General features: G+C 46.5%; 1 protein-coding gene across 1 annotated transcript in view; it reads right to left on the bottom strand.

Moving 5' to 3' along the window:
- Positions 1-4,373: 4,373 nt before the first annotated feature.
- The window catches only part of LOC119450685 (pre-mRNA-processing factor 6-like), a 77,499-nt gene continuing 63,176 nt past the window's right edge, over positions 4,374-18,696 (bottom strand). Inside the window, 8 exon segments of the mRNA XM_037714198.2 lie at positions 4,374-5,052; positions 8,105-8,231; positions 10,123-10,261; positions 10,841-11,042; positions 12,675-12,851; positions 15,875-15,937; positions 15,939-16,040; positions 16,429-16,522. Of these exon segments, the coding sequence (XP_037570126.1) occupies positions 4,900-5,052; positions 8,105-8,231; positions 10,123-10,261; positions 10,841-11,042; positions 12,675-12,851; positions 15,875-15,937; positions 15,939-16,040; positions 16,429-16,522 (1,057 nt within the window). The 3' untranslated portion in view covers positions 4,374-4,899.

Here is an 18,696-nt window from a genome sequence, read left to right as displayed (position 1 = left end):
TTTCGTTAACTTGGTATCTCCCAAAATTGGTACACTATGACAAGAGTGTATGATGAACATAAACGATAGCCATGACATGAATATCATGACATGTGTGTCATGAAACAGCCGCCTATGTCTTGGTGCTCTCATGATCGTTTCGTTAACTTGGTAGATACCAAAATTGGCATAGAATGAAAAGAGTGTATGACGAGCATAAATGATAAGTCACGACATGCGTATTATGTAGGTCCTGAAACAGCTCATGGTCGTTTCGTTAACTTGGTATGTACGAAAATTGGCATAGTATGACAAGAGTGTATGACGAACATAAATGATAGGTCATGACTTGAATGTCATGATATGAGTGTCATGTAGGCCATGAAACAGCTGCCTACGTCTTGGTGCTCTCATGGTCGTTTCGTTAACTTGGTAGGCACACGGATTCGCATAACATCGATTCCCACAGGGCGTGGAATCTGCCGTCTTCCTTTCTTTTGTCATTGTGCTTTGGCTAACACTTTATGCCTTTTTTACCATAGTCGGCCGTTCGTGCGTGGCGGTTAGTGTCACTTTTGTCGTGCGTGCTCTTTCTGTTTGTTGTGCTCGGAAACAGTGATGCCTATCTGGTGTACAATTTTTGAGATGGTAACTTCGAGATGCTCATCCGCTTACTGGCAACAGGGGCGCAAATAAATCGGTTTGCAGGTATATGCAAACGATGACACAGTGCCCAAATTTTCTCTCTCTAGGCGTCCCGCGCAAAAACTGATTGCCCCTCATTGACGATCGGACAAAGTACTGCAAGGTTCTTACTCGGTCGACTTTTCTTACGGGAGCACAAACAGTTTTCTTGCGTGCGCACACATGCACACAGTGGCGTACCAACTATTTCTCGAGTGGGGCAGCGAACTGCAAACCATCTGACCCACCTTCTCTCTCTCTTACATGTATACCGGGTATTCAAAATGAAGCCTTACGGAATTTTTTTAAATCACCTGTGGCAGGTAGCATAATTGTTATCGTTGAGCTGGGTTATTCGAAGAGGTGTACATTAGTAGCACGAGAAATCGAAACACATATTCAACTAATTAACAAAAATTGACTAATGAACTTCATTAATTACTTTATGACACATATTGCAATTTACGAATTGTAGCCAGTGAGATTGCAAGACGCCTCCACTCGAAATAAATTTCCAAGATTACATCAGTTTCGAAATTATATTTACCAAAGTGTGGGACGAAATACATGGGCGTTCCAGTTACTTTTGTGCTTCAATAGACAGCATTTTGGTAAGAAGTGGAACAACAGTGCACCTTTACGGCGAGTTTGATGGCGCATATCTCCAAAGTGGTGTCATTCTGGAAATTCATTCCAAGTGGATGCGTCTTGCAAACTCACTGGCTACAATTCGTAAATTGCAATGTGTCGTAAAGTAATTAACTAAGAAGTTAATTAGCAAATTGTTGTTAATTAGTTGAATATGTGTTTCCATTTCTCATGCTACTAATGTCCGCCTCATCGAATAACCCAGCTCAATGATAAGTGCAGAGGAGCCTGCTGTGCGAGTGCTGAGTATAAAAATAAGGATAACTGATTGGTACATTTGATAATAGTTTCATAATAATAAACAATTGGTGGTGCTAACAAAAAAAAATAGAAAACTGGTGACGTTGCTGCATCAGGGTAATCACAAAAAAGGAAAAACAGAAAATTAAATTGATAAATGTCAATAGCTTGCACTAGTGGTGCAAGGCTGGAGTAAACAATGGAGCTGGTGATCGACCTAGCTTCTTCCAGGTTTTACTTTGTTCGGCTAAGTTTTGCTAGGAAATGCTAAGCGCTGCTAGGCACGGTATTCCGAATCGGCTCGCCGCCGACGCGCGGATTCTCGCTTGGCCGCACGGCGTGGTTCAAGATGAGCAGCTTCTTCTTCGGGTGTCCGGATCTTCTTTGGTCGTCCCATGTCAAGGCTACATGTACTCGCTGCAGAGTCAACGAGAGTTGTGCCGCCGTCACGGCGGCTCCAAGCTTTATCTCCCCGGTGACGTCACGGCCAAGCTGCACCTTCACACATGCCGGGGCGTGGCTGGTCAAAACCTCCCGAGCTGCTGCCTACGCCGCCCGCGTTTCTCCAGCGCGAACACGGGAAACTGGGAACGCAGGCAGCATCGGCAGCAGCTCTGCGGGTTGGTACTGCTACAATTTCTCTCTCTATCTCGCTCTCATTTTCTCTTTTCCTCTCCCGAGCATTGCACGTGCCGCGCGGATGCTCTCTCTCCTTCCCTCTCCTTAACGTCCCCATGTCAAGGTAACATATGCACGGCACGGGGAGCAGGTGGTTGCTAGGCAACGCAGTGACGTGATGGCAAGGCGAGGTGTTGCGATAGCAAGCGCCACTTTTTAGGGTTAACTAGAACAGCTTCGCTGTTAAAAAAAAAGGGGGGGGGGGGAACATCGGTGGTGAAATTTTTTGTGACGGCATTCCGGCTCAGTTGATACGATCGCTTTGAAGGGGCCATGCAGCTTCCCGGCAACTCATCTCCACACCCTTCAGTACACGGATTTCATTTCTTTGGCACCACAAAAACGATGAGTAGACATGCATAAGCTAGGAAAAGCAAGTAAGCAGAAGCGAACTAACAGCAGAACCAAAGAATGCTTACGCATTACTAGAGACTTCTCAGAATTTCTGTAGCATATTTTTCTTTACGAAATAGCCTCGATATAGCCAAAATTCTGCATATGTCCATTACCAGTGTAACTCATCGAGTAAATTTGCCTGAAATCGACCATTCATTGACATTTAACTGATGTGTGAACAACAGCCACGTATGGCTAACTTTTGTGTGTGCGTGCGAGTGTGTGGAGTGAATAGCATACCTTATCATGTCATGGTCAAAGACCTCAAGGCACTCCCTGAGCTTAATTAAAGGCACACTAAAGGCGAATACGAAGTAGACCTAAAATACCGTTCCAGAGACCTCACAGTGCCTATTTTGTGGCAAGAAATGACGCAGCTTACGAGAAAATTGCGTCTGAGGGGTCAGCATACCTTTAGCGCAATTCAAATCATCGGCCCCTGAGCGGGGAGTAGTGACGTTGAATACGCCATCACTGCACTTTACTGCCGTGAGTAAAACGGCGCTCGACAGATGGCGCTACCGTTTTCTGCGCGAAACGTAAACGTGCAGTCATTGAGAAACCGAGCCAAGACAGAGCGCTGGATTCGCCGCTGCAGCTGCTCTTGGTCAAGTGGGGTGGTCCGTTCGGGAATCCCACGACTTCGCACGGACATGTCATTCTCTGCTTATTGCAGTTTGTGTGAGCCTCGCGAGCCAGCAAAACCAGCGCAGCACTATGCGAGTACGAAACAACTGAAACGTGAAAGCGCGGGCGGCACAGAGTGGAGAAAACGAAACCCTTTCAACTGCCCGCGTCGCTGACAAGGGTAACGTAGATGATTTATATTTTCTAAAAGTCAAATAGAACTGGACAAGTAGCATTTTCTTTCTTCTTATAATGCAAGACAATGATGTTTTTATTACCAGTGGTTGAGTACTAGTGATAGAATTATAATGAGGAGTGCCTTCTTTATCGGGCTAGTAGTTGAATGTCCCGGGTTAGTCTCTAATCGTTCCTGCGTTTACCTAAATTTCTCAATTACTAAAGCTCTGTTTGCGATAATATTGACGCCTTAGAAGTTCTCCAGCTTGACTTAATATTTGCCTTTACTGTCCCTTTAAGTGCAGTGCCCTACATGTTGCACTACAATAACATCGCATCAAGGCTGAGGCAGCCACAGTACTTATTACCAGAAGTCTACAACTTAAGCATCCTCAGGATGTGCAGGTTAAGCTGGGCCGAGTACCTCAGCCCAGCTGAACCTGCGCTACTTGGCCCTGAGGTACTCGGCCCAGCTGAATATGCAGATTGCCAAGGTACTCAGATTAGAGAAAATTGCAGAATGCGAAACCATGCTATCAACCGTTTGGGCAGTTATTAATGAAATTGCTGCTTCGGGACATGAAGAATGGACTCTCCCTGAAGAGAGGGGGTTGCAATTGCCCGCCTCTCTATCATCTCTGACTGCAGGTGCGCTGCAGTCAGAGATGCAGCGCACCTGCGTTCTACTCGATCCTGGAGCATTCTACGACGCTTGGGGAATTCGTTGTATTCGTTGCATGCCTGAGCAGATTCAGTACACTAAAACATTTTAAATGCATATAATTTGCACGAAACTTCAGCAAGAGTTAGATATAATCAACATTTTGGGGTATCTGTGTTCGCTATAACGAGATTCAACCATATTTTGCCGCTGTTGAAGTTTGTCAATTCCGAGTACTGGTATAAGTATCTTCTGCATGGAATGAAACACTGAACTTCCAAAACACAAATAGGTACATTTTAATACAGCAACAGACTCTGAGCAAAATCGTTTTTACTGCATTCAGGCATTTCAGTGGTCTTGACTCGTCTTGCAGTAATGTACAGCTAATGAGTTCTTTCTGCAAGCCACATGTGAATTAATGCGATGGCAAATGGTCTCGTCTCATCACGTTTAGCTGTAAGTGCCAGAAGGTGTGCTGCGGACACAAAAGCAGCGTAAGAGAGACGATGTGTTTCGAAGTACCATGCAGTCATGAAGCCAGCATCCTGTAATTTTTACATGTTGTGGCTGCTGACTTTAAAGTCCACTAATAGGCAAAGAAATGCACACTTCCTTGAAGCATAATTGCATCACATTTTGCTCAGGGTGGCCACAAACACACCATGTCAAGTGTTCACCTTTGTAACTGTCTTCTCCTGGCATGCCTCTCAATGAAGAAGTTAAAATCGATCAGTAAGAAGATGAAAAAAAAAGAGAGAGAGAGAGACTACAGCAGAGATCACAACTAACAATCCCGTTTCCTGTAACTACGTTGGTATAGGGAGAGCATTTGCCACCAGGAGGAGAATGTCTTCAGTCTTCTTCCGCCAGTTGGCAATGTCTTTGGAAACACGGCACCAGTTTGGCCCGTGCCTGGGTTCTGCCATGACACATCGCCTTTTTACCTCTTCTTGCTGCTCCTGCAGATGAAGTTCACAAGGATTTAGTACTTGTGTTAAGCAGTTTATTTTGAATTCATAGCAATTTACTCAATACTATTGTACAGCCCCCATTATGCGCACAAATTAAATGTTCCTTCAACTTTTCACTCATTAACCCTTTCAGTGTCGCTGACTACCAGTATGTTTACATGCGCTCGACAAAACGAAACTAGGTAGCAGATGGGAAAAGAAGACGGGAACGCGAGGACCATACCAAGGATGACATGTGCCATTATCCGTGTCATTTTTTCCCTTTGCATAACCAAAAACTAAACCGTTTGGTTCTTTTTATAATATCTGAGAAAAAATCCCGACAGTGGCGGTGCGTCACTACCCCCCCCCCCCCCCAAAAAAAAACAGTCAAAGGGTTAAATTAAAGCACTTACATCTTCCCAGGACATTTAAAAACTACAACAGAGAGAAAGAAATATTTGTTAAGAAGTTCAAACAATTTATAAGAATAAAAAAAAGCAATCTCCCTTAACTGGATTTGCAGTCGAACCCGGATATATCGAACTCACATATAGGGAATTCTTGTGTATATCAAACAGCAGTAAAATCCCCTTGATTCAATAATATATTGGTTATAACAATGAGAAGCAGCTGCACCATCAACTTTTGTATACTTTTTATGGTGAAATAACCCGCTTACTACAATGCCCCCATGCCGCATTATCCGTTATAACGATGAAGTTTGTCTACTGGGTGTCTGTGCCAAAAGAAAATGGAATGCGAAATCCTTGACAAGAAAAAGAAAAATAAGAAATTTGAGCCGCTGCACGACGCCGCGCGCTGTTTTCCAGCCTTCTCAGCATCGCCAGCCTCACGCGCCTCTCTCCCGTCGCCCTTCCACCCCTCTGAATACGAATGGGCTGCGCCCATAGCTCTACGTTGCGCCAGCCTCCGAAACACAAATGGACCGCGCCAACTGCACTGATAGCAGATAGCACTGGGTGCTGCTCTTGCTGCGCATTTCTGCCGATGGCTAAAGTCACTCGTGGGATAAAGTCACTCGTGCTCGTCTTAGGTGGTTGCGTCGAAGTCGTTTCGGGCCATGGGGTTTTGTCCATTGCCCAGCCTCGTTTGACTCGCCGCCGAAACGTTAGATGGGTAACACGCCCGCTGATCATCGGCAATGCACGACGTTGCCGGTGAAAAGAAAGCGCACTGCTATACATTTGGAAATGAAGTGCTTCTAACCAATGAGGCGATCGTTGCGAACGTGCTTGCATCAGATAGCGACGGTGACAGTGACGATGCAGTAGGTAGCAATGATGCAGTAGGACAGACTGCCTCAACGTTGTCCTCGTAGAAGGCCATGCAGATGATTTAGTCCTTCCGGGGCTTCGTTTTCACGAGATAAGGATGTCTGCAAGCTTCGCATAAGGCAAGCAAGGCTGACGAACATGGGGATTTCTCGTGCAAGCCCGTGAGAAGTACGTGGCGAGATGCTCGCGGTGATCTGGCCCCAGCGTTTCTTCTGGATTTCTCAAGCTTAGAGACAGCCGCAGCCACCTTCTCGCATTGTTTAAAAGGCCCCTTTTCAGGCCACCAAAGCGATGCCTCGGTGGAGCTCGCATGTCACTTGACGCTCGTGACCCCACTTTGCAGTTGTTATAGCAGTGCCATTCTCGAATGCCGACAGCCGTGGCTTGTTACACATGATTGGAGCGCGCAGGAAGCATAGTTAAACAGTTAAATGAGTCAACTCAATCAGCAGCCGGATGGAGGAAGGTGGTGGGGAGGGGCACTGTCCTCCCCACTATTATAATTTGTTCACAACAGCACTGCAATACCCCTACTGTATTGAATATAGGTCGACCTTTTTTTCCCGGGAAATGTTGCCCATAATTAGCTATCTATCTATATTCATTATCAAAGCTAGCAAAAGTACCACATCAGTCGGGGTGGCACGCTCTCGCCATGTTCGATGCAACTTTGGGGCATAAACCGCCGTGCGGGCAGGGCCGAAGCGGTGTCTTTCTGCGGAAACACACTTGTTTATCGGTTGTTTGGTTGTTTCCCTCTTCCTCACCATTTTACGATCATTTCTACGTCATGGTTCGCATTTGTTGTTGCATTTGTTGTTGCATGATGTCACGTCGGCAGAGCTACACCGCTGACTTCAAGCATCAAGTGGTACTTTTTGCCGCGAACTCGAATAACTGCGCCGCTCAGCACGAGTTCGACGTGAATGAAACGGTGATTAGAGGTTGGAGGAAGCAGCGGGACCAACTTTTTGCAGCCGCCGGTGTCGTGCTTTTCACAGCCCAGCAACCGAGTAATGCTCTCGAGTAAGAACTGAGGCTTCATGTGGAAGAGGAGCGTGCAAAGGGTTTTCAGGTGCCCTGCGAGGACATTCAGACGAAAGCCCGGCAGTTGGCGCAGCGAGAGGGGATCGGCGGGTAACGTTTAAAGCGAGTCAGGGCTGTGTCCAAAAGTTCATCTGACGCAACGGACTCTCCCTTCCGACAAGGACAACTTTCCTGACAGTTCTGAAGGATGTGGCTTGTGGCAGCGAAAGTGAGTGGCCAAGCCGAGCATACTGTAAATAAAGGTGTCATGTTCCAATTTTTCTGTTTCTCAAAAGATACGGGTCGACCTATATTCGAACAATTTTCTTTTTATTTCTCGAAGAGCACAATATATAGGGGTCGACCTATATTAGTGCTCGACCTATTTTTGAGTATATACGGTATTTCGTTTTTTTTCATGCAGCCCGGTTACAACAACAAAATTTTCGTGGCACTTGAATATTATTGTTATAAGTGGGTTCGACTGTATATCAAACTTTTTTGTGATCCCCATGAGATTCGATACATCCGGGGTTTGACTGTATTGAACTGCTCTTCCTGCTTACAAACACGTTCTGATATGTTCACTAAAACATTTCGCCCCATATAATCAATATGCCCTTCTAATATACTGCATCAATTTTTTAGGAAACTGAAGTGTGTTTGCTATGCAAGCAAAATACAGTTACCCACCAATGAAATTGCTCAAAACTACAGCCTGGCAACTCAGCACCTACCTCACTGCCATGAAGCAATTCAAACTTGTAGTAGTAGGCCCACGCATCCCCCAGGTCAGGCTCAATCTTCACAGTGCGGTTCAACCATTCTCGGACCTTGTTTGTCTTGCGTTCTGTCCAGAAAAGCCTGCAAAGAGCAATGGAAGCAAAAGGCCGATGTGCACGTCTTCATGTACTGCATATTTAAACAGCTTTGAATATACAGCTTAATCATTACGACGATACGATGACGATTCATACGAATTTCCAGGTGATGAGAATTTTGAAAAATTCTCGCCCTAAGGGCATCACCGTATTTACTTGATTCTAACACGCCCTCAATTGTAACGCACACCCGTTTTTCATGACCAAAAGACAAAAAGAAAAATATTTACAGTACCACGCACCTCATGCTTTCATACAGAAATAAAGCTTTCTCACATTTGGAAAAACCGAAAATTTACTCCCAATGCACTAAAGTTGCGATGAATAAAAAAAAAAATGTCGGTTTCGCCCGAAAGGCAAAGCATCAATTTCGATAGCAAATTAGTAGACAGCTATACGAAGTAAGGACAGTAGTTTTATCGGCCATATAAATTTGTGAACATTCACTTACTAACTAAATTAACAAGCATGTTGTCACGTGCACACAAGCAAACATGAACACATCTCGCTCGATGACCGTGGAAACTCGCTCTCAAAATGCTGGAGTGATGAAGTGCGGCAACAGAGGCGAGCGAATTGACCTTTGTGCTAGCATGCCTCTCGCTTCAACGCGAACTATAAGTGGCGAAAACACGGCACGCGGAGGCATCCCCGTCGCAGATCGGTTTCAAGATAAGGGCCAAGGCGATCGTATCGCCGAAGTGGATCGTCGCAGAATACGTCCTGCTTTGGTCCACTGTAACCCTTCCGCGTTGATTGCTGGCGAAAATACTCTCCTCCTGTTTGCGCCAGTTCCGCACGCAAGTTTCGGATTCTCCGAACTCCTGTGATGCGGCCCGATTGCCGTCCGTCTCCGCACACATGTCCACTTTCCTTTTAAGTGCGCCATCACGATGAACTCGGTACTTCATGCTGATAGAGCAAATGCAGAACACGGGAAGACAGATGGTAGACTAATGCCTAAGCACACGTACTACAGCACATGGAGGAAGCTACGGCAGCTAGACTCGAAGCGTGTTCGAGGCGGCCATTTTGAAATGCTGATGGTGATAGGGTAACGCAGATTACGGTCGTACTCGATTCTAACGCGCACACAATTTTTTGACTCGTTTTATCAGAAAAAAAGTGCACGTTAGATTCGAGTAAATATGGCAAATACAACATGTTCTATTTCGGGATGACCGAAATGCTCTGTCGGCAAGCAGGTGGATGATGCATATTTTGGAGCTGTCACAACACCTCTCAGGGTAAGAAGAGGAGAGCCCCAGTGTACATTTGTGAAATTAACATGTGATATCTTGGTGTCTTTCATGGGAGAGACCCGTACACTTACAAAGCACTTGCTGCAGCATGCAGTGATTGCTGACAATGTAGATGAAGAAACAAAGGTTTAGGAATTCAAGAAGTGTATACTCGATGGGGCATTGAGGGAATAAAGTTTCAGACAGAGAGACTTCAGCCAAAATTAATAACAATATAGAAACAAGAATGCCTTATTTTCCCTTTAGTGCCGTCTCTGGTTTTGTTATCCATCATATGGACTCTGCAAGTTAGAATGTTAGAAAGCAAGTTAGAATATTCAGTGCATTTAATAACAGCTTCAAAAAACAAAACAGAAGCACCCCTATAGGTGGAGTAGCCCCATAGGCGTGGGTGCCAGTTACAAGCTGCAATGGTGCAACAGAAGCTTGCACAGACCAGGTTGCAGTTGCAATCACCAAACCGCAGATGGTCAATACAGACATGTCAGAAATTGTATAAAAAGCCTCTATCCAACAAAGTCAAAGCCTAATTTAACAGGAGTGCTCCAAAATTTCAAGTAGACGATAATTGAAACAGGCCGAAGCAAGAGACAGTGAAAGAAGTTGGCTCACTTGCTGACAGCCAGGAGAACATAGGCGTCATGCTCGCAGCGCTTGAGCGCATCCACGCTCTTGGTCTTGCGCTGTGGGCGGGGCTCCATGAAGATGGCCTCGGCCCAAAGGATGCCACTGGCTGGGCATTCCTGCATAGCTGTACAAAGCGCGACAGGAACAGAACAGTTTTGACAATTGAATGCTGGTGCTTGCACCTATCTGGATGCCCACACACATGTTGCAGCCCTACTACTATTATGCATCCAAAAACAAATTTGAACTGCGTGCCATGGTGACGTTCAGTAGGTGGAGCGTTGTGGGCACCACCCTGCTCAGCCGTAGCCTTCGCAGTGCAAGGCATTGAAGGACTGGGAGCACCGCGAAGGAGATAACAGGCGATCTTTGACTGCCATTAACTCTGCTTCTGCGGAACGCACTATAGTAACTTCTGTGGCGAGGTATTTCTAAAATAGTCTGTTTTAACGTCAAATCCATTTCTCGACTTCAATAAAAAGTGGTTCAGGAACCCTTTAAGAATCGCTTTATTTCTAACTACTGCTTAGAGCATTCTAATTGATTATCTAGCTACAATAAAATTAAACTCCGTCAGTTCTAAATAGTCCAGGTGCAAGCGAAATACTGAAATCACGTTTGCTATTATAGTTGGGGCAGCTTGCGGGTCAGTTACGAAAAAGAGGGGGGGGGGGGCCTCTCGAGAGTAGTGCAAGGTGCTGACCTTTAGCCATGAGGGTCTGGGCAATCTCCTTGAACCCTGCACGGACCTCAACCCGCACGGCCTCGAGCCAAAGCTCTGCACTTCCGGGATTGCGGAGTCGGGCCTTCTCCAGCACAGAGCGGGCCTTGGTCAGTGCACCCGTCGACTCCTCGAGCCGAGACAGGAGCAGCCACAGGGGCACTGATGTGGGACACTTCTTGAGCTGCATGGAAGCACACGGGGCAATGACCTACCTACCCGAGCAGCATTCGAAGTGTGGGGCCTCAAGTGCTCCTGGTAAAAAAGGACGCAGCACAAACCATAGTGCAAACACAGAAAGGGGCATTTTATTGCTTCTTATGTGTTGTATGGGCAGTTGGTTCAGAGACGTGGTGCAACACTCTGCTACAAAGCAAGAATAAGGCTTTAAATGTGCGAGAGTTCTATCAAATATAACACCCAGTCCACATTTCGCATGATCCCATAGTTACTTTACTGCATAACTTTGCATGCTGGGCCTGCATTCAAGAATGGCTTCAGTTTTCCATAGCATGGTTCTGATGAACCAAACTCCCCCATTTTCGTGTTTACATGCCGATGACATTAATTGACGTAATCAACAATTGGCAGGTGAGATAGTGATTGAGCTACCTTTGGCAAGTGAAAAATAATTGGTTTTCATGGCCGCTATGTACGGCAGCAACCATGTTGGTTTGTCATAGCCAGCATACATTTACATACTATTTATCGCATTTGGGTTGCATCTATAAAATTTCGATACAAATTTAACAAGGAAAAGCATGGCACTGTGGAAAATGATGTAATTGGATTTGATGAGATGACAAACCAAAACGGCACACCACAATAAGAAATACACAGTAGTTTTCGGCAACAAGTACATCCCATAACTCGCCCGTAACGGTCATGAGCTGCAATGGCATACAAAGAGCAAAGGTGTGTTGTATTCAGTGGCAAAATCCTCGAGCGATCCCTTCCTTTGATACATGATATTTAAGAGATTTCGCATGTCTCTACAATGGACACGTCGATTTAGACGTACGTAAAAGTATTTGTGGCACCGCATCAGAAAAACTGTCAGTTGCAACCGCATGCTGTGTTTATCGTGAGCGAGAACACGATACAGCGGCCACAGTAAGATACAGTGGCACAACCCGCGCTGGCACAACCCGCGCTGGCACCCCCTCGGGTGGAAGCACTGATGTGTTGGTGGTAATGGGGCCTCTCATGCACAAGGCATGTCTTGGCGGCTGGCCGGTTGCTGGAGTACATTACTGGTAATCAGACCCCTTGTGCGAAGTAAGGAGGGAGTGCGGATAAGAATGGCAAAATGTCGGTGCCCAGTAGGTTTCGCAGCCCATGATGTACGGAGGGCAAGACAATCAGGGGGCGAAGCAGGGAACCCTGCATCAAGTGACTGCACACTCTCTCGCGCACTTCCACCCACGGAAGCAGCTTCTACTTGTAGAAAAAGCGACGACGATGATTCGAGCAGTAGTTTGCAAAGAAAGCTTCGCTTTAAAAAATGCGCAGCTCTTGCACACAACTGTATTGCAACAAGCTTCAGCGACTCAGCTGAAACCAACAGACTAGACTCACAAACGTGCACCCAAATAGACAAGACCTCGATGAGCTAGTGAATGTCACTGACAAGGCGAGTGCAGCCGCATAGGCAAGTGATGGTGATTGCAGCTGTGGTTGTAGCAAGACAAGGAGACAACAAATAAAGCGTTGTCCAGTTCACGATGACGCAAGCTCAACTGCCTGTCTATCTATGTCAGGGCTACTCCTCAGGAAAGCAAGATGGAAACAAGCCACCATGGCTGGTGCCACTTACCCCCTGGTTGTAGGTGCTGCGTGCCAAGTCTGTCTGCCCCTGGCTCTGCTCAATCTGCCCTTTCATCATCCACAGCTTCGGGAAGTCGGCGTACAGGCGCAGCCCCTCATCCAGCAGCTGCTGGGCCTGCTGCAGGTCCTTCAACGCCCACTCCAGCCGCACAGACTTCATCATCACCTGCGCAGAACATCCAGAGAATGACACACAGTAAGCCCTCACTATAATGAAGTGACTTCATTCGAAATACCCTCTTTTATTAGAAACTTTTAGTGGTCCCAATCGCAGTGCACGCGTTTTAGACCTGGTAATTCGAAGCAGGAAATCCACACCGGGCCGCTCGATGCCGCATACAGGATTCCAATTAGTGTATTTTTTTCAGAGCAGCCCCCTAGGCAAATAACGCTATGAAGGTGGCGGCAGCCCCTTGGGCTAACTGTATCCACATGGTAACCGACAAGCAAGACAGCTGTTCAAGGGGGCCAGCAGAACTTCGCAGCTTTTCATGGTGCCGGTATCGAGTTAGGCTTTGCTTTAATATGTGTTTTTGGAGTGTCCTACAGCTCCTCCGGTTCAAACGAAATAACGCTAATACCGAAGTGAATGTCCTGGCCCTGCCTTCATTAGAGCGAGGGTTTACTAAACGTGCAAACAATCTCCCAGGTGCTGGCTCGACACAAACACATCGGAACTGGCCGTAGAATTTCACACTGAGGTACTAGCTAGAAATTTGGCGCTATAGTCGTTCAGTCGCTGTGGGAACGGTGGTTGAGATGTGCATTATTGTACAGTTTGGCATGACTTCACTGAAAAAAAGCACAGAGTGGTTTCTCTCATTCCTTTAACTTTTTTTTTTAGCTGTGACAGATGGTGCGCTGCAGCAGAATCAACATTGTTTGAGTGCAGTCACCGCAGACGACGTGCCCGTTGGAATTATTGTAGAAAAAAAAAAGGGCAAGTAATGCCAGAAATGCGCCATTAAACTACATCCATAGGAAAACTCTACCACTGTGCAAAATAGCAGAGCGAATGAGCCAGCGGTGTAGCTGAAGAGTTATGCATGCATATTTATGAAACACTCAGTATTTGCTGTATGGTCAACGAATGACTTGCTTTGGATTAATTGACCAACTTTCCTTTGGATTTCCACTGCATTCTCACCGGATTTCACTAGATCGTAGATTTTCCCTCTCAAATCACGCACAATGTTGGGCCGAGAAGCATTCCATGTTTAACCTTAAAATTCCCAACATATCATTTAAGCTACACTGAGTTTGATACCTCAAAATTCTGATTTAAGCCCAAAAAGCATAATGCATAGGCTATAGTAGCATGTATAATATGATGGGGTGAGTTTTCATTTGTGGATAGTTAAGCCGACCAATTACCATATTTTCCGGTCTAGAAGTCACACCTTTGTATAAGACGCACCCCCTGCAAAACGGCAGTGTTTTAGGGAAAAAAACGTATATAAGTCGCACTGGTGTATAAGACGCACCTGTTCGTTCGGTAAGCGATTTAAAAAAAAAAAAGGTGACGTTTCACTCCGTGAACGCGGGTCCCGAGCAAGCGTATGGTGCCATATATTTCCACTCCAGGCGCATTTTTGCCGTCGTGGTTGTCACGATGCACCGTATAAATTTGTCCAAGGGTGTTAACATTGTCCCCGCGCGCCGTATGCTGTATGTGCGAGTGAAAGCATGCGACGGTGAGCCGAATCGCACACAAGAGAGGAAAGCAGCGCGGAAGGAGGGGGGGGGGGGCTTGTATTCTGGTAGCAACTGTTTGCACAGCTGCGCACGCCGTATCTTGACAGCGATCTGCAGAAGCGACGACTTCGGGGTTGGCCGACTCGTGGTCAGCCTGCCGCCGCTTGCGTTGTTGCTCCGTCCTTATCGCACGGCGCTCGGGAACTCGATCACGAGAAGTGATCGAGAAGCTTCGCGTGGCTATAACATCGAATCCGATTTTGACAGCAGTGGGAACAGCCCTTGGAATGTCACACCAGGTACTGGATGCGTGGGTGCCTGTCGTTTCGCACAAGCGCGAGGTGTCGGAAACGAAGAGCGAGCGACACGATGGCGTCGTAGTGTCGTATAGTGTCACCTAGTGTAACGTTAGTGAAGCGCAGAGACTTGCGCAGGTAACCAAAGAGTGGTGCTGCCAGCGCGTTGAAAAAAAAAATCATTTTTTTTTATTTGGCAACATCAACAGGAAAAGGAGAGTGCCGGCTTGGCGGGCTAGGCCAGCTGCAGCAAGCGGCGGGATCAGGTTTGAATGAAGGGAGGGGGAAAGGTCACGCCCGCGGTGACAAGATCGCTGGGTCAAGGGATGCAGGCCTGCCTCGCGCACGCTCGCACGCATGCACACGTGTGTTCGCTCTCGCCTCGCAGTCGCCATGAATTCGAGCGCGCCAAGCGTGATGCCGCCGCTTTGCATTCCGTCGCGGCGGAGAAGGTGCTTCCGGTTGCTGATCGCGTAAGAATGACAAAATTTGGGGCGAAATCTCTAGGTTGTCGGCGGGGGAAAATTCGTTATTTTGAGGGGGGTCTCCCGCTGCCACTTTGTTACATAGAGGTCTCAAATATATGTGCTTCTATGAAGTAACGGCGGGGAATAGAAAAACTTTGTTATATCCAGGAATTTGTTATATGGAGGTTCGTTATAAGCAGGTTTAACTGTATTGTGAAAGCGAAGCTGGAGCGACAACATTTGAGCGACGTCAAGTAGAGGTTGAATCCTTCCAATGCTTTTTGTCGTAAGTTACCACCACCACCATCACAATCATCATTATCATCAACAGTGGGGATCTCTGAATAAATGATGACTAATCATCATCAGTCGTCATCATCAGTTTTCCCGCGCTTTTTACACTGCACTAACATAGGATTCTGCCCATGAAAGAGGCTAGAAATAGAGTTTAGAAACAAACGATACAGAAAAGTGGCGGTAACTCACCAAGGAAGACATTGCCTTCAAAAATATATACAGTCAAACCTCGTTACAACGAAACGAAGTCTAACGAAATAATGGATATAACAAAGCAAGTAAAATTCCCCTTTAAATCCCCATAGAGATTCATACTACAGTACATGCAAAATTAATATAACGGAGTAATGAATACAACAAAGTAATTGTGGCTTCCCCTTCAACTTCGTTATAACGAGTTTTCACTGCACCAGACACAGCTGGGCAGCACTCACCCTGGCAGTGGGGGCACTGGAGCGTGCTTTGGCGAGGAGTCGACGCGCACGCTCAAACTCATTAGTTCTCACTCTCCAGCTTGACGGCAGCCAACCAGATCTCCTCGCTGTTGGGATTAGCCTGGAAGGCCAGTGACAGGATGCTCCGTGCCGCCGGGATGTCGCCCTGTCACCGTGGAAGACGTAACAGCATTAACTTGCTGGGACACTTAATCTCTCGGTGAACTCAACTCGGTTAAAACAACAGATACTACTTTTCACAATGAAGGAAATGTACTGTCACTACTTTAAGGACAGCCACGCTTCCTCTGAGAAATGCTTTTACACAAGCTCTGAGCAAAGCATTTGTCTAAGATAGGCCAACACCAAGACAGAATCCTCATTCACTGACATATATTGTAATCTTGGACAGGTGCTTCAAGTTTTATTTATTTTGCTGCAGTATAATTTTAATGAGCTGAAAGGTGCAAAAAAATGTGGCAAAGCTAAATTTTCAGTGGCAGAATTAACTGGTGCCTAGAGAGGATATATGCACTAGACAGTGTACTACTCACAGCCATCCATTTTGACTTGGCTCCCATAAGCCAGAGAACCTCGGCCTTGGGACAGTGGGCCACTGCTCGCTGCAGGAGGGCCTCCAGCGTCTCCCTGCAGAAACACACAGCACGCAATGACACCCTGTGACATGAACCACCCCACTTTGGGTAGCCCAGACAACCTCACCAAAATGATCAAGGATGAAAAGGTGGAATGCAAAATACGACTTCACTGAATGACCAGAGAAGAAAACGTTGAACGCAAAATTAAAAAAAAAAAAATCTCCCACATACTGTGGGAATCGGTGATAAGGGGAAGCTTTCTCTCATGTTTACTGAAAAGTCTTCACTTTTTCTTCACTTTTATGCAGCTCAATGCTCCTCGCTCAGTGCATCCTCAGGTCCCATTTTGTTCACTTTAACTTCTTTCTCCATGCTTGGCTACTTTTGTTGCCAACTTCTTAACTTCTCTGTAGCCGATTTCTTCAACTTTCTGCTGGCCTTCTACGCCCTTTTTGCCCCTTGTTCTGCTAGTCTATTCGGGTACCTATTCAGTGGCAAATAACCATTCTGTGGTTGACCCAGTGCTACATCCCCAGTCGCCCATATCCAATGGCCAAAGTTGTATACTTGGCAAGATAGCAAAAGCCAGCACCGGCAAAGTGGGGCAGAAAAGGTAAAGAAAGCTACATTTTGAATAAAGACAGACAACTTTAGCATGGCATTCATAGGTCATCCATAGGTCGCAAGACAGTTAACAGCATAAGAACAGTATGACACTGACGATCGTGACTGCGACATGACAATGATTTCGACAATCATGACAATGAAGCGGATGACAATGTGACGACGCCTCATTGGCTGACATGAACAAACGGTGACAGCAACGAACAGCACTTCTGGCCTAGCGTGCTGCCACTGAAATGGTGATAGGGCAGTGACACAGACACTGGCTTCAATACTCACGCCAGTGATCGGTACCAGTTGCATTGTCGAAAGCTGTTTACGATAGCGAAAGGAAAATGAAGGACCTGAAATCGCCGCTGCCCTGTCACTTCCTTTGTGGCAGCGGACTTCATTCATTCACATGTGGCACGATCGAGAGCACGGCGATCGCACTGCGCGAACTTGTAGTCACATGGGAATTTTCATTTTTGCAAGCCTCCCTTACGACACGTAAAAAAGTTATCCCGTAAAAGGTGTAGATCAGATGTTTCCTAGAATGCTCTACAACTTCCTCACTGAAATATTTCTCTCAATTTACGACTTCCTGAGTTGATTAATTAATCTTGACTAATTCTGCAAATAAGGAGAATGCAGGAATTGTGTGATTTTCCATAGAATGGTCTACTAGATTCTTTTAGTAGCAACCTCCTACACTGCACCCAAATATTTTTAAACCTTGGGTAACGTTAGCTGGGGCGTACGTCTCTAACACATGAAACTAGGCTTCTTATGTGGCCCGAGATGTTACTGCAGCTGGTCCCTAAATACCAACTGCAATGAAATTTCACTTTGACTACCGTAAAAACCCGCGCATACTACGAGGTTTCTTTCTAAATTTTACCATGTAAAATTTCTGCCTCGTATTATATGCGGATCCCAAAGTTTTCAGCGTAAAATTTGCAGTTTCGGGTTCGTTCTTGCTCATTGCTATCATCATCAAGACTCGTAGCGGAGTATGCGTCATCTTGCGGTGGCGTCGGTAGGCTGCTGCTGCTTTCAACGGGCGCCATTTTGACCACGCTAAGAATCGGCACGTTCGCTAGTCTATCTCGCACGATGTCGGGACCGCGAAAGTAGTACCCAGCTGCCTTTAAAAGGAAAGTTATTTTAGCTGCGGAGGCCATTGGAAATTGCGCCGCAGGGCGGCACTTCGGCGTCATCGGGGGCAGCGTTCACGGCTGGGATGACATCCCAGTTGCAAAGTTGCAACGGCGGCAGATAAGTGCATTTGGCCTTGGCAACGCCGTCGCTTCGGTGGCAGTGGCTCCCCTCGCCATCCCTCTCAACTCCCTCGTAGCTCCCCCCACCTTCGACTGGCTCCGTGCGCGCCCACCGCCGCTCCGTCGGCGCGGCGCCAACTTAGCCCTTTCCCTGAAGTTTCGTTTTCTGCTGTTGTCGAGAAGTTGGCCAAGACGACGGCTCGTACAAGCGTGTTCCGGCGCGACGGTGAAACGGCAACCTTGCTATTTGAGAGTGAAATTGCCGCATCGCGTTTTTTTTTTTTTTTCGTTATCTTTTTCTCCGCGTGGCGTTGAGGGGCCTATCCTAAGCTTTTGCTCT

The sequence above is a fragment of the Dermacentor silvarum genome, chromosome 4, assembly GCF_013339745.2.
Source record: "Dermacentor silvarum isolate Dsil-2018 chromosome 4, BIME_Dsil_1.4, whole genome shotgun sequence".
Lineage (NCBI taxonomy): Eukaryota > Metazoa > Arthropoda > Arachnida > Ixodida > Ixodidae > Dermacentor > Dermacentor silvarum.
This window is presented reverse-complemented; position numbering and strand designations above follow the sequence as displayed.